Genomic DNA, 19,839 nt, shown 5'->3' with positions numbered 1-19,839 from the left:
AAATTAAGTGCATAAAATCTTGGGCTGCACATTAAAAATAAACCTCCACTTTTGATCTAATTTCCATTTAACCTTAAAATGTCCCAAATTGTATTTCCAAAATTTTCCTTGCAAAATAATTAGTTCAGATAATTCAAATTAGTTAAAATAAGAATTTCTGATCAATTTAAGCACAATTAGAAAAAACAGGAAAATACCGAACGTTTAAGTACAATTCCCCGACTAATTCTAGCACAATAAGCTAAGTGTAGTGAATAAAATATTGACTCATCAATCACACTATTTTTAAACTATTATCACTTTTAATATATGTAAATTTCTAAATCTTAAAAAAAAATTATCATCAATACATGACTTATGTGACATTTTTTCATCATTTTACTATTTTTATGGACATTTTTGCTTATGTTGGTAAGTGAAAAAAAAAACTTTCTCTAGTTTTGCAATAGATACTCACATTTCTTAAACTTTTAAGAGAAAAACAATTGTCATGCATGGCTTATGAGACATCTTTTCATCATTTTACTATTTTTATGGACATTTTTGCTTAGGTTGGCGAGTGAAAAAAAAAAACTCTCTAGTTTTGCAATAGATACTCACATTTCTTAAACTTTTAAGAAAACAACAATTGTATTTCTTATAATTTTTTTTAAAATATTTATCTTTCTTATAGATTTTTTTAAAATTATTTTATTTAAATATGAAATAATAATTAAAAACTTTAATAAAAGTTACGAAACTGGAATAATTAAAGTTTTGTAGAATAATGATTACATATTTTTTGTTATAAAAGATCAACACATTTAATTATTATATTAACAATATCTAAAATAATTGCATTGTCACTCAGTTATAAATTTGCGTATCAAAACTGTATTTGTGAGAAAATATTGTTAATATAAAAATAAATAAACACTTATTAAATATCGTATTAAAATTTTCAACTTCATGCAATATTGATGATTTTAATACATATATAAACATGTATACAAATATAAGTAAAACATAAATGCGATAAAAAATAAGAAATGTTAAACACTTAATCATTTTTCTAAGAGCATTTAGAAAAACTTTACAAACAAAAGCAATAAGACAAACTTATTTTTATATTGGTTTACTCTAAACTAAGTTATGTCTAGTTTTCCTTTAAGCACACTTAAGGGATTCCACCAATCTTTCAAAATATTATAATGAGTTTGATTACTTTTGATTTTACAAACTAACTCAACTAGTCAGACGAGTTTCACCACTTTTGATACTTCACTAGTTCAACTAACTAAGTCGTTTAACTCCATTGAGTTAAACAACAAATTCTTTTAATTCACTTTTGAATATACAAACACAACAAAGGTGTTTTTACAAAACAAGTACATATTATAACTCTCATAGAGAGGATAAATTTTCAATGCAAAGAAATTTGAAGATTTGTAATAAAATTTTACTTTTCAAAGAATATGTTAGACGATGAAGGTTTGAGAGAAAATGATACCGTAAATTCAAAGCATTATTCTTCTTATCTTCTCTTCAATCCTCTTTATATAGTCTTCTTCGAAAGTGATCTATTACTTATATGCATTGACTTTCTTGTAGGTAGGTAACCTTTGGTACGAAGTCAAGATGCTATGTGCTTTTGCATATAGCTTGTAAAGCACTTGAATAAACATTCGTACAATGTCTGTCTATCTCTTAACGTTCCTTTGATCCAATGTAAAACTTTTGAAAAAAACTTTGTACTTTTGTGATTAGCACAAATAAAGAGAACACAATACAACATACAAAAGAGTATTATTCGTAGATGCATTTGATACATTAAAAGTTATTAAGTGTTTAGACAAGGTAGTTAATTGTACTTATCGTTTAAACAATTTCTACTTTTAGAGTAATGTTGAGCGTTTAAGATAAAATTTATATAATTATAGCGTTTAGCAAACTTATCTTATACGATTCATTTTATTAGACGTTATTTCTTTAAACATGATTCATTAAACTTCAAAGCAGGAGTTGCTAAATAATCTTGTCTTATTAGAATCTTGTCTTAATACTTAAGACAAAGACTGGTTTAATCTTTAAGAATTATAATTTTTTATTCAAAATGGAAAAGTAAATATTTATTTTAAAATTAGAGATGAGATCATTTAGGAGAGTTAAGTTGCAAATTTTCTAGTATTATCAATTGATGACAAACCCATTTGTTCTTAAAATTTTCGATGTATAAAACAATGAAAATAAAATATCTTTTTATTAGACCGGTCATCATCTTTTTAACACTCAAGAACAAGAACATGGTTTAACATGTTTATCTTATACGGTTCATTTTATTAGACGTTATTTCTTTAAACATGGTTTATTAAACTTTAAACATGATTTATTAAACTTCAAAACACGAGTTGCTAGGCGGTCTTGTCTTATTAGATACTCTTGTTTTAATACTTAAGAAACAAAACTGGTTTAATCTTTAAGAATTATAATTTTTTTTTTACTCAAACACAGTGAAAAAAGTAAATATTTATTTTAAAATTTGAGATGAGATCGTTTAATATAACATAAAGAGAGAGAGTTAAGTTGCAAATTATCTATTTTATTATAGTTACCTTAAAAGTATTATCAATTATTGATTGATGACAAACTCATTTGTTCTCATGATTTCCTATGTATAGAACACTATTAATCTCGTTTTGTGAGGAAATAGTATGTAAATTCTAACAAATATTTGTGAAAAGTGATTCGGCGTATACGAATATGCTTACATAAAATTCAACATGTTTTCTTTAGAAAATCATATTTAATTAACAGTTGTGCATTATTTAGCATGTAAACTAACCCTAATCCAGTTTCATGTTGGAAGACTTCTAAAAGTCTAGTTGCGCGTTAGAGACTAACATCCTTCTCGTAAACGCGTTTTCTACGAGAAATTTGTATATAGTAAGACAGGGACGTGTTCATAATCTTAATTTGGATTTCATACAGAGCTCAATTAACTATTTTTTATAAATTGAAAAATATAAGTATACATCAAGTAAAAAATGACTGAAACTTCAAATATTGTTCTAAGGTCCACAATTAGAATCAATTACAAACTATGATCATCCCCAACCTCTTGACCCATAGACTGGGGTAAATCATATATCAGCCAATAATAATACTAATAATTCAAGATAATGAAACTAACAAAGTAAATATTTGAGAAACAAAACTCTATATCAAATTTCTAAATATAAAAATAAAAGTTTAGATTTAACCAAGTTTCAATTCTGTTTATAAATTTTTTAATTTTCAATTGAATCTATTATTTTTTTTTCTATTGAATATTCAAAAATTGTATAATTTTTAATGGAATATATGTCGTTTAGGTTTTTTTCGTTAAATTAGTGATGTGGTTTGTCATTCTTCTTATAATATTTACTTGTTTTCACATATAAATATATGTAAAATTTTATAATTAAATATAAAATGTTCACTGTAAAAACCACGACTTAACTTTTATTTCATTGGAAATGTATTGGATTACAAAATCATTAGGATCGGTAATGACTTCCATGTCATCGTATAAAACAACCAATAGACTATCTTAGTCACCACAATTAATGTGACAATCTTTGTTATCCAACATTTTCTCAATAAAGGTAATAAAAATCATTAGTAATTTTTCATTAACAGCAAAATCATTTTATATTAACCACAAAAACTCACATTTATTAATAAAGACAAATAAACAAAATGATAAAGTAACAAAAGTCATTCATTTTACATTAAGTAATTTGACGTAATATCATTTTATATTACTCACAAAATGTCAAATTTATTTTAACCCTTAAAGACAAATAAAATAACAACATTATACAACAATCGCGTCATCCAATTAGCTGAAAAATTAAATAGTAAGAATCAATTAAAAATATAAACATTTTAACTACTCAATAATTTAAAACATTAATAAAAAAATAATTAAGAATATGTAAATTTACAAAGAACTTAAAATTTAATTAAGCCAGATATTTATAACTGTAAGAAAAGTAGTTCAATGAAGTTACACGATAAGGCAAAAGACTTAAGAGAATAAATCAACTAAACAAAAAGACAAGTCAATGAAGTTTTTATAAATATTTTGTCTTTATACAATGTTTGAAGATTTTTTTTCAGATTTAATTAAATATAAATATTAGAGCGTTTCCAATAATAACAATACAACAGGCAGAGTGGAAAATTGGGACTCGGAAAGTGTAGTTTTGTTTCCAAATTGAAATGCTATGGTTGACCTTGACCTAATGGATCTCTTCCATTTTCTGTTAACTGTTTGTAATTTATCAAAATGATGTTTTCTTTTACCATGGACAATGCGGTTTCATAAAACAAAACTCATGCAAAGATCACAAAGACAAGAAGTTAATTGTTGGAAGATAACAACCACAAAACAAGTGCACATAGCAACCTTACCTTGTTCAAACAACGGTCAAAGTTAGTAGCAGTATGCTAGGTAGAGATAGCAAAAGTAGCAGCAGACTTAGACAATCATCATGCTCATGTCCACCCAGAATGGTTAAAATTTCAGCTGAGCCTTCATCATCTTCTTCTTCTTCTTCTTCTTCTTTCTCTTCTACAGCACGGCTTAAAAGACACGATGTTTTCATCAGTTTTAGAGGTGAGGACACGCGCAACAGCTTCACAAGCCATCTCTATGCAGCCTTTCAGCACAAGAACATCCAAGCCTTCATAGATAACAGGTTTCACAAAGGGGATATGATCTCTTCCTCTATTTTTGAAGCCATCAAACACTCCAACGTTTCTCTTGTTGTTCTCTCCAAGTACTATGCTTCCTCCACGTGGTGTTTGCGTGAACTCGCCAAAATACTTCAACTCAGGAAACGTGGAGAACACATTGTGATACCTGTTTTCTATAAGATTGACCCTTCCCATGTAAGGAAGCAGACAGGAACTTACGGAATGGCGTTTCAAAAATATAAAGAAGATGTCAAACAAAACATGGCCATGTTGCAGAAATGGAAAGCTGCTCTCACTGAAGTGGCAGATATAGTTGGGTGGGAATCAAAGAATTTTAGGTAACATATATACTTTTTCTTTTAGAAATCTCCCCTTTTGTTTTCTTTCTTGAAACACAGTGATTGATTAAGTTTATATTTAGAGTTACTATGCTAACCAGATAAATCAATAATGTAGGAGTTTGGACAAATAGTGGGGGAGAGTTTTTCAGTAACAGTAACACAGTCCTTCAATTTTTCAAACGGTAGTATAGAATTTCTCAGATCATAAGTCAAATCAATGTTATGTGAAGATGAATTACATTTTTTCAATTCTAAACATACTGTAAAGCACTTGTTTAACGTAAGTAACTATGTGATTACATTTTGTTTCATGTTGTGATGCACATTTCACCTTATATATGTAAATATTCTTTCTCTGCATATTAGGACGGAGAATGAACTCATTCAGGAAATTGTCAAAGACGTTATGCAAAAACTAAACCATATGTATCCCACTGAAGTAAAAACACTTGTTGGAATTGATCAAAATCTTGCTCCTATTGAATCATTATTAAGACTAAGGTCAAAAGAAGTTCGCATAATTGGAATTTGGGGAATGGGTGGACTAGGTAAGACAACCATTGCGAGAGCTTTATTTGACAAATTATCATCTCAATTTGAAGCTAGTTGCTTCTTGGCAAATGTAATGGCAGAACATGAAAAGCAAGGACTTGATTATTTGCGCAATAAACTTCTTTCTGAGATATTAGAAGATGTGAATCCCCGTATAAGCACTTCCAAAGTGAGATCTACGTTTGTTATGAAGAGGCTTAGACAGAAAAAGGTTTTGATAGTACTTGATGATGTGGACGATCCAAAGAAACTCGAAGATCTTGCTGCACAACATGATTGCTTGGGATCTGGGAGTAGGGTCATTGTCACTACAAGAGACAAGCATGTCCTTAGCAAAGGGGTAGATGCAATCTATGAGGTTAAGGGATTGTCCCTTGATCATGCTGTTAGGCTTTTTAGTTTAAAGGCCTTCGGGAAAACTTATCCTGAAAGGGGCTTTGAAATGCTGTCTAAACAGGCAGTTGATCATGCAAATGGAAATCCATTGGCTTTAAAAGTTTTAGGTTCAGTTCTCCATTCCAGAAATGAGCAGCAATGGGACAATGCTATGAGAAAATTCAAGAAGGTTCCTAATGCTGAAATTCAGAATGTCTTGAGATGGAGTTATGATGGATTAGATTATGAACAAAAGAACATGTTCCTGGACATTGCATGCTTTTTCCGAGGAGAAAATAAAGAAAATGTTATAAGGTTGCTCGACATTTGTGGTTTCTATGCATATATTGGTATAAAAATCCTTCTAGAAAAAGGTCTTATTACTTTTTCTGATGATGGTGACGTGTGTATGCATGAATTGATACAGGAAATGGGTTGGGAAATTGTTCATCAGGAATCTATCAAAGATCCTGGAAGTCGCAGCCGACTGTGGGATCTTAAAGAAGTCTATGATGTGTTGAAAAATAACAGGGTAAGAAAGATAAACTGACTTACCCTTTTGAAAATGATGCAGATCTGTTTAGGTGTGATACTTTTTATTACCTAACATTGTAACATTTGTTTATCAGGGAACTGAAGCAGTTGAAGGCATAATCTTAGATGTGTCTCAAATAAGAGTCCTGCTGCTGAGCTGTGAGACTTTCTCAAGGATGATAAATATGAGATTTCTCAAATTCTATATGGGGAAGGGTAGAAAATGCAATTTGCATCTTCCTTCAGGTCTCCAATCCTTGCCTAATAAATTAATGTACCTACAATGGGATGGATACCCTTCCAAGTCTCTGCCATCAACTTTTTGTCCTGAGAACCTTGTTGTGCTTTCCATGATGGAAAGCCACGTTGAGAAACTTTGGGATGGAACCAAGGTAATTTATTTCACTTTTCAACCGGTCAAGTTGCATGATTGTGCTACTAAAGAACTTTTTACTCTTTGCTGCTGCAGTGTCTTCCAAGCTTGAAAGAGATGAACCTCCATGCCAGCAAAAAGTTAACTAATCTCCCAGATTTATCTCAGGCACCAAATCTTGAAACTATAGATGTTTCTAATTGCACAAGTCTGCTTCATGTTCCCTTATCCATCCAATATGTCAAGAAGCTTCTTCTGTTTAACTTGGAATCCTGCAAGAGTCTCAAGAGTCTTCCAAGAAACATTCACTTAGCTTCTCTTGAAATGTTCATTCTCAGACGCTGTTCTAGTCTTGATGAGTTTTCATTGACTTCGGAGAACATGACACGCCTAGACTTGAGAGAAACAAAAATAGCAGATTTCCCAGAGTCTGTTTGGCAGCATCTGAACAAGCTTGTTTACTTGAATCTGGAATCCTGCAACAAACTCAAGAGTCTTACAAGCAAGATTCACTTAAAATCTCTTCAAAGACTCAATCTGAGAGATTGTTCAATTCTCGAAGAGTTTTCTGTGACTTCGGAGAGCATGGAATACTTGAATTTGAGAGGCACGTCAATAAGAGAATTGCCAACATCAGTTTGGCGCAATAACAAGCTTTATACTTTGGTTCTTCATTCCTGTAAAAAACTGGTGAACTTTCCTGAAAGACCAAAAGTTGAGGATTTACCTCTCGTATCCTCCTCTGAAAGGCCAAATATGGATGAACTATGGACTTTGTCATCCTTAGCAGATTTATCACTAAAAGGAAGCACTGTTGAGAATTTACCTGCAAGCATCAAAGATCTTCCTAGTCTAAAAAAACTTACCTTGACTGAGTGCAAGAAACTGCGGTCATTACCAAGCCTTCCACCATCCTTGGAAGACTTATCCTTAGATGAAAGTAATATTGTGTGCTTACCTGTAAGTATCAAAGATCTTTCTCATTTGAGAAAACTTGCCCTAATTAACCACAAGAAGCTTTTGACTCCACAGGATCTTCCACCATCTTTGAAAGCTCCATTACTCACTGAAAGTAAAGTTGATCCACACCTTGTGAGCATGAAAGGTCTTTCTCAACTACAGATGTTTCCTCAGGTTAAGTGGAAAATGTTTCATTCTCTACCAGAGCTTCCACCATTCTTGGAAGAATTTTCACTAAGTGAAAGCAATATTAAGTTCATACCTGAAAGCATTAAAAATCTTTCACATATGAGGAAACTAGCCTTCACAAAGTGCACGAGGCTGCAGTATTTACCAGAGCTTCCACCAAATTTGGAAGATTTGTTTGTAAGTGGATGTGACATTGAAAGCTTGCCAACAAGCATCAGAGATCTAGTTCACTTGCGAAAGATCACCTTAATTGAGTGCAAGAAGCTCAAGGCTCTACCAGAGCTTCCACAGTGCCTGCAATCATTGTGTGCAGCTGACTGCACATCACTTAAGATTATTCGAAGTACAAAGAATATCTTAATAGAAGATAGGTATACATTCTATTGGAATTGCATAAACTTAGACCAAAAGTCGCGCAACAACATCATTGCAGATGCACCCTTTGAGGCAGCTTTTACTTCTTTGAAAGAAAGAACACCTCTTGGTCCTCTTATTTCTATTTGTTTGCCAGGAACTGAAATCCCAGACTGGTTCAGCCACCAATCAACAAATTCTTCACTGGACATGGAAATTCCTCTTGAGTGGTTCGTTGACTCGATGTTCTTAGGATTTGCTCTGTGCCTTGTAATTGGTGGTTTCCAACGGAACAGTAATGAAGGGTATGATCCAGATATCAATTGTTATCACTTTGTAAAATCTGCCTCCTACTCTGACCCCAGTGTTCCCTTTCTTGGACATTGCACAACTGTAATGCAGGTCCCAAGAGGTTTTAATTCAGATCATATATTTATATGCTACTATCCCTCTTTTAATGCCTCCATATTACAAGATTTCAAGGATTTAAGCTTGTACTATGATGCCAATGACTTAAGACTCAGAGTAATCTTTAAATTCAAGGGTCCATCTCAAAGGTTGGACATTGTTAAGAAGTGCGGGGTCAGACCTCTTTTGATCGCAAATACTGAAAGGCTTCACATAGAAAGTGAACTGCAACCTGAATAGAAGGGAGTATCAAAGTGTAACTAGGATTGTCAAGAGATATATTAACTGAGATGAGAAAGAACCAGGGGAATAACCTGAAGCGAACCAAAGCAAAGGTTTTATTTAAATCCAGTGGTCGCTGAGCTGAGAAAAAGAGTACATCTTGAAACCATAGGTAGGTAACTCTAAAATCTGCTGGAAACCTTGTTTTTCATGCATCCATTAGTATCTTAAAGTTTCAATTTGATACCATTGCAGCTCCTGATATGAGGGAAAAAAAAAATAAAAAAGTACCACTTAAAACCTTTTTCTATTTGTTATCACCATTCATAATGTGTCACAAATGAATGAATGATATTGTGAATGATGATGGCCTGATAACTGTTAGGTTAAACTTAAATCTAATAAGATTAAATGAGTTATTCATTTGTTTAGGAGTTTTGTTATTTTAAAGTGCAAGAGTCGGATGTAATGGTTATTAGACAATAATAGAAAATAAATAGTGTCGTAGAGTTTATGATTTTGTAGATGAAAAGTCAATATGTGATTCTATACATTGTAAGCATATGATAAACACATAGTGTAGAAAAGCATCATAAGCATATTCATAAATATGTAAGTGTCATTTTCTAACAAATTGACATTAGAGCTGAGAGAGCTTAAGTGTAGGAGTGAGAAAAAGATAGTGAGAGATGGTCAACTTAGCAAATAGTGTGTATTTGCCTCAATTGACAAAGAAAGTCAACTTTGGCAATTTAAGTGTGAAGATGAGAGCTTTTCTAAGATCCCAAGACGTGTAGGCTGTTGTTGCGAATGACTACGAAGAGCTCACGGAAGATGTAGAGCAAACAGTGGCCCAAGTTGTCGCATTAAGAAAATCACGAGTAAATGATCAATCAGCCTTGTACATATTGTACCGAGTTATTGATGAATCTGGCTTTAAGAAGATAGTGAATGCTAAATCTTCAAGAGAAGCGTGACAGATTCTTGAGAAAGTTTACAAAGGTGATAATAGTGTAAAACAAGTTAGACTTCAAACTCTCATGGGCGAGTTTGAGAGTCTGAGAATGGAGAGTAGAGAAAGAGTGGTTGAGTATATATCTCGAGTGGAGGCGGTAGCGAATCAACTCGGAAGAAATAGGGAGGAGGTGTCTGTCAGTTGTATTATGGAGAAGATCCTAAGGTCATTGACTAAGGACTTCGAGAATATTGTGTGTTCAATTAAAGAGTCCAAGGACTTGACCATGCTCTCAGTTGAAGAGCTTGTTGGGTCTTTGGAGGCACACGAGCAGTAGAGGAGAACGTTGTTTGAGCCACTTGATCAGGTACTTCAGACAACACTTGATCTGAAGGGAGGAGCTCGGAACACTCGAGCTTGAGATGGTCCTGGAGGAAGAGGTCGTGGACAAGGAGGTTGTGGCCAAAGTGATGGTGGAAGTGATTATGAAGATGATAAGGAGCAAACCGGTAAGCAAAACTGGTGTGGCCGTGGAAAAAGGAGACACCGAGGAGGTTGTTCAAGTAAGTCTAATGTTGAATGCTATAAATGTGACAAGCATGACAAATGAGTGCAGATCGGTCAAATGTTATTGTTATGGTAAGATGGTCACATAGAAAAATATTGTCGAGATGAAAGAAAGGAGGAGACAAATCTCCTTACTGAGAAAGCTGATGAAAAAATTGGAATTCTCTGGATGCCAAGAAGCCCGAAGAGGTCGGCCAAGCAATTGGGGAGCCCGAAAATTGAAGGAAGGAGCCTAACAGCTGAAGGCATTAGCCTGGCAAGTGAGAAGAGGAGTTCGACAAATGTGATTAAGAGGTTGGCAAGAGAAAATAGGAGTTCAACAAGTGGAAACAAGAGTTCGTTAATCGGTGATGGAAGCACGAAATAGTGTCTACATAACTCGATGTTAGATGAGTTTAGCTCAATTGATCATAAGATAAAGGTCAATCGATGTTTAGAAGTTTTGTCAGTTTTAGAGAACAATGATCGATAGATTAATGTAATGGTTATTAGATAATAACAAAAAATAAAAAATGTCTTAATGGTAGAGTTTGACTTTGTAAATGAAAAATCAATATTTGAGTCTATAAATTATAGGTGTCTGATTGACATGGAGTGTAAAAAAACACCATAAACATATTCAGAAATATATATATATATATATATATATATATATATATATATATATATATATATATATATATATAAATAAGTGAATAGTTTTCTAACAATAACATGAAAAAAAAATAAAAGAACTACCCATTTTTGACTAGTTAATTATTTTAAAAAAATATATATTTTCTAACAAAAAAGCCCTTGGAAATGTCAAGTAATTATTATTTTAAGTTTCCATATGCCAAATGTAAAGCTGAATTAACAGGTAATTTTTCAGGAGAACTTTATCCACGTGTCTCAATTCTTGCAGAGGTCCAAAACAGTTAGTCTGTTACAAAGTAATGTCGTCAGATGTACAAGGATATTCTGGCGTTCCTAATGAGGAAAATACATTTTCTATTTCCTTTTATATGGATGAAATCTTCAGTGCGTTCTACGTTACAGCAATGAGTAATCTGACATTTTGAAGGTGCATAGATAAATATGAAGGACTATGCTGAACCCATAATCATCGTTTTGGCGCAAATTAACCTGTGATGAAATTTCAAACTTAAAGACCTAATAATTCATTCAAGTAACGTTAACCATTACTCGATCGATTTAATGACTCAATAGTGTTAAATAATGCTAATTGGACATTTTATTATCAAACAAATTTCACTATACTCTCGCTTAAAAAATTTGCCCATTCTCTTTTTTATGTAGAACTCACGTGAAATCACCTAATGATAGAGTTTCTCTTCAAACAAGTAATAGCTAAAGATAGTTCCAATGTCTTGAATCGTAAAGCGCAATATCACATCAAGAAATTAATAATTTATTAAAAAATTAAGAAATGATAAATAACATGTTCTCACAGCCTATAAACTCAGATACTAATACATTATCATTATATTTTGCTTTACAAAATTTTCTGTATATCTTACCTATCTTTTAGTCGTGGACTTCCCAGTGATTCACTAACATACAATAAAATTGTACAACTGCATGGACAAGACCCTGCCGATATTTTCTGGACTGTAATCTGAATGGAATCTCGAGACAAAATTGGTGGAAGTTGACAATCATAGTAATTCCAGGCATCGGATACATGCATGATTAAAAAGTCTAGACACAAGGCTATCTGGTTCAGGGACGAGAGAAAATGTCAGGCTGTTCCAGAAATGGAATGTCAATGAATTGTGCAGGATATTTTCAAGCAGCATATCTTGTTGAGCTTTATCAGTCTCTGTTGTCGGTGCAATGAAGTATCTGTTTACAGTTTAATTAGGGTAAGGTACTCAAGCACAAAAAGTAAACAAAAAATCAAGGCAGTATTACTCTCCAAATTAGACTCTAGCAAAAGAACTGGCTAGTGAAAAATGCAAACACGTGTATTTCTATTACTCGATACTAATCAATAGAGGCAAATGTCAATTTACCTTGATATGTTCTGAGAACCAACAGGGAAGAAAACATAAGAGGGTTCTACTTTCAACTTCAAGTCCTTGACAGATTTATTCTCCTCTATCAAATATTTCTGTGCAACCCTTGTCAACAGATCAGCACCATTCCCTCTCAGACTGGTATCATCGTACGTCATATAGAACTCTTCTAAGCACTCCTTTATGAACAAACTGCGTATCGAACGGTCAACCTTAAAGTTCAATATGATTACAAAGGGAAAGAGAAATACATTTAATTCAGAATGTCTATAGATTAATCTAAAAATTTAGTCATGACATTTGAAATGTATGCATATTTGTAATGAAATTTGTGGTAGTATCTAAAAGTTCAAGATATCCCGAATAAGGATTCGGAACACAAGACTTACACCTTCCATTCATCCCCGTATTTATGATAATAAACAGAATTCTACTTTAGGGAGCTAGTTAAAGGAGGTTAAATAGAAGTGGACTGCCAACTGCACGCACTTGCAGCATTGGTTGATTGGAATCAGTGAGCCCAAGTGAGCCTTTCCAAAGCCAGGAGCGAAGTTAAGACTTCAGCAACAAGATAACCTAATTCAATAAATAAGGGGAAACAAGGGTATAGAGGACATTAAGGGCATTGTATTTCATGTGAAGGGGAAACACTTCTGTTTCATTCTTCGGCTCATTTTCAGTAAAATAATCCTTGTATTCTCTATTTCGATAGGGAATTCCTACCCATGCTTATGTACTGAAGGAAACAGAAGTGTTCCAATCACAAAGAAAGGGCACTCAAAAATAAAAGAGGCGGCGAACAAAAGACAAAGTTGTGCTTCTCCAAATGACAGTTATGGTGGCATCAATAAAATTGAACAAGATAGAAACGTTCACATGTCATGATTTCTCATACTCAAGCATAATTGTCACATTCTCAAGAAATTCTCATTCGGAATAACCAACTAAACACATAAAAATATTACGGAAAGAGTATCCAACTACAACCAACTCTTATCCCGTTGAGACGCAAGAGAACAAACAACACCACAACTCTTGAATTAACGTAGGCAGTCCATGACAGAATAAGGACACTTATGAGATTACCCTCACTTCAGTAGCATCCTTGAAAATCATTTATATAGAAAATGAAAATATTCTGCAAATATAGAGAGCATGGAAACAATACCTGTGCCTTTGAAAAGCCATCACAGCACCATTCAAAGCACTTCCAGCACCACGATCCTCCATACCAACACAATTATTAAGAAGAGAAATTGGCTTCAAAACAATGATATCTGAGTCCAGATAGATCCCACCATACCTGATAAAACAATAAAAAAAAACAAAAAAGCATTGCCATCATTGATCCTTACTCTTATTTCCCACAAAAAAAAAAACATCCGAAACAGTCAGCTCACAGCCTAGTTCAAATATATATATATAGACACACATAGCAAAACTGAACTGAACACTCTCAGCAAGTCGAATACTTCACCAAATTATTATACAAATATAAGCATATAGCAAACCACCTAATAGCCAAGACAACCATGAAAACCTACTTGTACAGAGCAGCTAGGCGGATAAGCTCACTGTAATGAGTGGAATAGAACTCTGTCTTCTTCCATTCAAACCACACAGAAGCAAAAATGTGAGCAGGCGTATCCTTCAGCAACTCGTCGAGATTTGGCATAGCAACAGCAACTTTGTAACTGGTAAAAGTAAGTCCTTAAAATTAAAAAAACACGGTAACTTGCACGGCAAGGAAGCAAAAGCTAGACCAAGAGAGGCAACAATTACCCATCCTTAACAAAGCTCTCTTTGAAGAAATCAAGCTCAACCGTCTCAGAGAACACAACAACACAAGCAGCAGGGTGATGAAAGAGCAAACTCTCGAGGCCACGCTGGTGCCGGACAGTGTACGTCCAAGGAGGCGAATTCCACACCATAAACACCCTGGTAACACATTTCCCCACCCTGAAAAACGCATCCATGAAGTCGTTGAATGGCAATCGCAACCGCAACCCAGGATAGTACCCCCAAGTATCCCCATCCGCATATATATGATCCTTCCTAGGCTGAACCCCAGCACCAATGACATTTGCATCCTTCTGAATGCTTGATTCACCACCATTGGCACCTGAATTCATAACTTCCTGAATAATCCCATGTTCATTATTATTGTTGTTAGTGATGGTGTTATGGTTCAAAGTTTTGCGTTCTGCGCCAACTTTGGTGACTGGAGTGGGTAGCACATTGATGTTAAGTGGAACCTTCTTGTTACTAGGGAAGGGGACTTTCTTGAACTCGTGGATCCACCACTTTTGGACAGTGCGGTCGCCCCTGGTGAGCCCGGTGGTGCCGACAGCGTCGGGATCCTGAAGCAAGGGGTTGTTCAGGGGGTTCAACAAATCGAAGTTGGATCTGAACATTCTATCTTTCCTGAGAAACACGCTTTTCTTGTCGAACCAGTCGCCCCAGCCGTCCCTGAGGGGAGAGTTTTTTAGTAGCAGCGCGTCCTCGATTGTGGTGACGCGGGTGGCCATGTTCCTGACAGCGTCATCGACGGGGACGTCATCGGAGGCGAAGGCGGTCTTGGAGGGGTCGTGGTCAGAGAAGGATCGGAGGGGTAAGTCGTCGTCGGTGCGCGATTGGCGAAGGGAGGGAGGGGAGAGGAAGGACCGGCGAATGGAGGCAGTAAGGGGGTCGAAGTAGTAACGGGGAGAAGGGTTGAGGCGGAGAGAAGGAGGGTCTAGGGTTTCGTCCACGAAGTCGACCTCGTCGATGGGGTCATCGGCGGCGGAGAGGTCGGCGGAGTGGGAGAAGGAGGGGCGGGGGAGATGGTCGGAGTGAGGGTGGGAGCGGGATAGGCGGGAGTAGAGGAGGGAGACGGAGAGGAGGAGGAGCAGGGCGGAGATGACGGCGCAGAGGTAGGCGCCGTAAGGGGAGCGCCGCCGAGATCGTAGCATTTGACTCAATTCCACGATCTATGTGAAATGCGAAGGATAAAGCACATTGTTGTTTGAGTCTATTGCAGTCTAAATATCTTCACTCTCGTCTTTGAAAACGAGAAATCACGTTTAATTATTTGGACAGTCTTATACAGATTGACGATACCAATCTGGGTTTTTCACATACAGGGTTAATCACTTCATATTTTATTAGTTCAACGTCGTTTTTTGTTTTTTTCTAACTCATACTATGAACTTTTAAATTTTGTCTCAGGATTTTAATTTTTTTAATTTTATCTTACATTTTGATTATAAATTGGTTATAGTGTGACGCTATTTGATGTTAATGTTTCAATGTCTATCTTTTTTTTCTGTCAACAAGTTTAGTTGAAATGATAGAATGTCATTTATTATTTGCACCACATATTATTATAATAACAATTTTATCATTCGAAATAGTAATTATATTGACTGTTTTTTAACGAAAATAAAATATTAATAACATTCAAAAGTAGAATTTGAAAAAAAAAAGTATATTTTATTGTTTGACTTATAATATATCTAAACATTTGATTGCATAAAAAATCTCTATATATAAATCAAAATTCTATGTTTAATTTTTTTTTTTACTTTAGTTTTGCCTCACATTACTTTATTTAAATTGAGTTGAAGTCATGCCAAAATGATAAAATTTTTGTATATAAGCTCAAATCATTAGATAATTACATGACTTGGATTAAAAATTAATTATTGAACAAAGCAAAATTGGCCATGGCACAACTTTAATCATGCAGATGAAATGAATAAGTTGTAATATTATAACAAGATTTCACCATACAAATCAAATGAAAAATCCGTAGTATTATAAGACGATTTTAGTGTTAATAAGATTGTGCTTAAGTCGTGTTATATTGGTATGAGTTTTTTAATAGGAAGTCGTTTGGAATTACAACGGTTAAATAAAAATTAAATATTTTTGTAGTTATATAATTCAGTAAAAAAATAAATTATAGAAAGTAAATCTGAAATATAAATACTAAAACATGTTTATGATAATTTTTTCATTACAAAGTGATGAAAAAGGTATTTAAGAGATGACGTTATATGAATATATCTTTTTTATTGTCGTTTAGATTTTATTTAAGGAGACTGAAGTGGATCTTTGACATCATTATCTTCATGTTCTTTCTCTTTGGTTAATATCGTGTGGCATTTGTGGCCGCATTGTAAGTTGATAATATGACACGAAGGATGTGGGATGATATGCAAATGGAAGTGTTGATGATGAAGTTGCAAATAGATTTTGTGTAGAACTAGGAAAAATATATGATTAGGAAGGAAAAAATGTTGTATGTGTAGGGAACTTGTTGGAATGAAGTTTGTGAGAAGACATTTGTTGTTGGGCATCTATGTATGAGGGAAAAGGTGATTGTTGAAAACTAGACTGACCAGATGACTAGTAGTGAGGTTGTTGAGATTATGAAGAAGACCATACATGTTGATAAGTACTTTGTGGTGGAGGTTGGGTAGATTCCTCTAGTGTGTTATACTATAATAAGAAAAGGCAATTAAGATGAAAGAAAATACCAAAAAGTTGTTGAAGGTAGGTGACTAACATAATCGTTAAATGATTCTGGAGGTGAGATATAACAGATAACATGGTTAATATACCATTACATGTATGTTGTTGTGTTACACAAATGGGCATTGATATCCATGTGGCATGGTTAAAATACTTACAATTGAACTCTTTTGAGTTGAGGAATCTAGGAGCGGTAGTCTAGTACCAAGAGTGGTGTGATACTCAAAGGAAATCTCGACAGGGTGTCGAGTCCCACGAGTGGTGTTAATACTTAGAGGAAATCTCAGCGAGGTAACTAAGTACCAAGAGTGGTGTTAATACTCATTTGTAATCATGTGAAGATTATAGTGGAACCAACTGTGAAGGAGACTAGACGTAGCTTAGTTGGAGCGAACTAGTATAAAATCTCTTGTGTTATTTTCTCTTCTCTTTACTAAACGATCCTCTTCAAAAACCTGCAGTTGAGCTTTATATTTCAAAATACAAGAACTTCCAAGCTAAACGATCATTTGTCTTTAAAAGAAGTTCTTACAAAACATTATAGTAGAAACATTTTGAATAGCACGACAACCTTATCAAAGTATGTCAATATATTTCAAGTCGAGTGTCTATGTTTTCAAAAGAATAATTCACACGTTTGATAATGTGCTATATTATAATGGTTGCGAAAAACGTTTTCCGAAAACACTATTCAACCCTCTTCTGGTGTTTTTCAGGTACTTCAGACAAACACATTACATACGGATTTATCCGTAAGTAATTATCTACGAATAAATTTGTAAGTAATGTTACCTACAATCATTTTACCTATAGATTTTTGTACGTGAGTAAACTATAGATTATATTGTGTTACCTATAGAGATTTTACCTTACCTATGAATTTTTGTTGTAGGTAATGAGCTTTTTTTTAGTGAAAAATAAAAAGTGTTGTACACATTCATCTTATCGTACTCAAGTATAAAATTCTATATGTATTAATGTATTTAAAAAATATACAAAGATTTCATCTTTTTTACTATTGTGGTGAAATTCAAATTGAAAATTACGAAAGTGGTGCAATTTTAAAAGAAAATCCACCCAAGACAAGTCATGCAAAGTTGGGACAACTTATTGATCAAGAAGTCATGTCATTCATACACGACTTCAATTAAATTAAGTTGAAGTCGTGACATACTATGACAACTTTAATGTATAAGTAGATGTACTCAAAATTTCACACGATTTTGATTAAAGTTAATCATTCTACAAAGCAAAGTCGTGACAACATGGCACAACTTCAATAATTTTATTTATAATATAAAAGTCATAGTAATAATGACACGACTTCAGTGTATTGTTAATAATATAGAAGGCGTAGTATGTTTTCACAACTTCAATTTCATGGAGATTCGCAATGGTTGTCATTAAGATATTTGTATGTATGGTTGGATTATTCAATGTTGTACTGATTTGCTTTATTGGGAGACTTGGACGTATAGTAATTATTGACCTTCTTTTTACTAGATAATATAAGGGGAAAAAAGGAAAAATAAAAATTATCAACTAAACAATGAAGTCGTGTCATTATTTTACGACTTTTATATTATAGATAAAATTATTAAAGTTGTATAATATTGACATGACTTTGCTTCATATAATGTTTGATTTTAATCAAAATTGTGTGAAGTTTTGACGACTTCTACTTATATACCAAAGTCTGTGTCATGATTCCAATTCAATTTAATTGAAATCATGCTTTAATAACACAACTTCTTCGTCATGAAATCACCTTAACTTTGCATAACTTGCCTGTGGGATTTTTTAAAAGAATTACATCACTTTCATAATTTTCAAATTGCTAAAACAAAAACCAAAAATTTCACTAAACAACTTTAGAAGGTTATATCAAAAGGAAAACATGTTATACCAACTACTTTTAAACACATAATATTACTAAATGAGATTAACACACTGAGTGGCAAAATAAAATAAAATAAATAATTTATCACTAATATATAACTTAATAATTCAAAAGTAATATGTAAATCATATTTCAAATTTAAGGACTTGTAAAATTCATGAAATTAGTAATATTTATTTTTATGTGAAATTTTTTCTTTAACTTGTATGTTATCATTCTATTACTTTAATCTTGAGCTTAAACCATCTTAAAATTCTCCATTTCATCTGTCATGAATTCTTGATAAATAAATAAAAAAAAGTAAATCCAAAGTCATTTAGTGACGAACACATGAATACCTTTTAAGTGATATATTTTAAACATGTATATTTGACAACTTTTTTTCTCAAACAACAAATAAAATAATTATCAAACTAAAAGTCTATGTATACATGGTATTGTATATTAGGAAACCATGATTTTAGAAAGAAAAAAAAATTGAAGGAACTAGGATTTGGTAACCCATGACACTAGATTGTTCCTAGGTCGCATATCATACCGTAAAGAGGAGAAATATGGAGATAGAAGAATCAGTTAGCTATTGAGAAAACAATTTGATGGAACTTGAAGAGGAAGATGACAAGGAGCTCCAATTTCTTTCAACTCTATTTGTAGTAAGGAGCTCCAATTTCTCTCACCTATCTTTCACTCGAAATGAGAAAATAAAACAACTTTGGACTATTATACTTAACTTGCAATGCTTAATTTTTGGAGAAAATTCCAAATTAAGTCAATTGTTAAATCTCCTTTATCACCGCCTTCATTTCACTAACTGAATTTTAAAGGGTTAAATGAACTAAAAAAGTTCAAGAAAATTT

At 33.3% G+C, this 19,839-nt stretch overlaps 2 protein-coding genes across 3 annotated transcripts; one reads left to right on the top strand and one right to left on the bottom strand.

The window, feature by feature from the left end:
- Positions 1–4,305: 4,305 nt before the first annotated feature.
- Positions 4,306–11,905, top strand: LOC108327722 (TMV resistance protein N). Of its 2 annotated transcripts, XR_008249024.1 has the most exons (5): positions 4,306–5,057; positions 5,427–6,519; positions 6,617–6,913; positions 6,991–9,199; positions 11,421–11,905. XR_008249024.1 is itself a non-coding variant. In XM_017561417.2 (4 exons), the coding sequence occupies exons 1-4, from the start codon at positions 4,468–4,470 to the stop codon at positions 9,043–9,045; spliced, it is 4,035 nt and encodes a 1,344-aa protein (XP_017416906.2). In that variant the 5' UTR covers positions 4,306–4,467; the 3' UTR covers positions 9,046–9,458. The 2 variants fall into 2 exon arrangements, 1 of the variants encoding a protein (XP_017416906.2); XM_017561417.2 differs by lacking the exon at positions 11,421–11,905 and having other exon boundaries at positions 6,991–9,458.
- A 39-nt stretch (positions 11,906–11,944) lies between these two features.
- LOC108323810 (uncharacterized protein At4g19900) lies at positions 11,945–15,708 on the bottom strand. The gene is made up of 5 exons (XM_017556571.2): positions 14,350–15,708; positions 14,112–14,261; positions 13,736–13,870; positions 12,565–12,759; positions 11,945–12,394 (listed from the first exon to the last, which is right to left on the bottom strand). The coding sequence occupies exons 1-5, from the start codon at positions 15,516–15,518 to the stop codon at positions 12,208–12,210; spliced, it is 1,836 nt and encodes a 611-aa protein (XP_017412060.1). The 5' UTR covers positions 15,519–15,708; the 3' UTR covers positions 11,945–12,207.
- Positions 15,709–19,839: the final 4,131 nt, after the last annotated feature.

The sequence above is a fragment of the Vigna angularis genome, chromosome 1, assembly GCF_016808095.1.
Source record: "Vigna angularis cultivar LongXiaoDou No.4 chromosome 1, ASM1680809v1, whole genome shotgun sequence".
Taxonomy (NCBI): Eukaryota; Viridiplantae; Streptophyta; class Magnoliopsida; order Fabales; family Fabaceae; genus Vigna; species Vigna angularis.
This window is presented reverse-complemented; position numbering and strand designations above follow the sequence as displayed.

Coding starts and splice junctions, on each gene's coding strand:
- LOC108327722 (XM_017561417.2), top strand. CDS start 4,468: ATGCTAGGTAGAGATAGCAAAAGTAGCAGCAGACTTAGACAATCATCA. Junction 6,520..6,616: donor ATGTGTTGAAAAATAACAGG/GTAAGAAAGATA, acceptor TTTGTTTATCAG/GGAACTGAAGCAGTTGAAGG. Junction 6,914..6,990: donor AACTTTGGGATGGAACCAAG/GTAATTTATTTC, acceptor TTGCTGCTGCAG/TGTCTTCCAAGCTTGAAAGA.
- LOC108323810 (XM_017556571.2), bottom strand. CDS start 15,518: ATGCTACGATCTCGGCGGCGCTCCCCTTACGGCGCCTACCTCTGCGCC. Junction 14,262..14,349: donor GAGAGCTTTGTTAAGGATGG/GTAATTGTTGCC, acceptor TACTTTTACCAG/TTACAAAGTTGCTGTTGCTA. Junction 12,760..13,735: donor ATGGCTTTTCAAAGGCACAG/GTATTGTTTCCA, acceptor TTCGATACGCAG/TTTGTTCATAAAGGAGTGCT.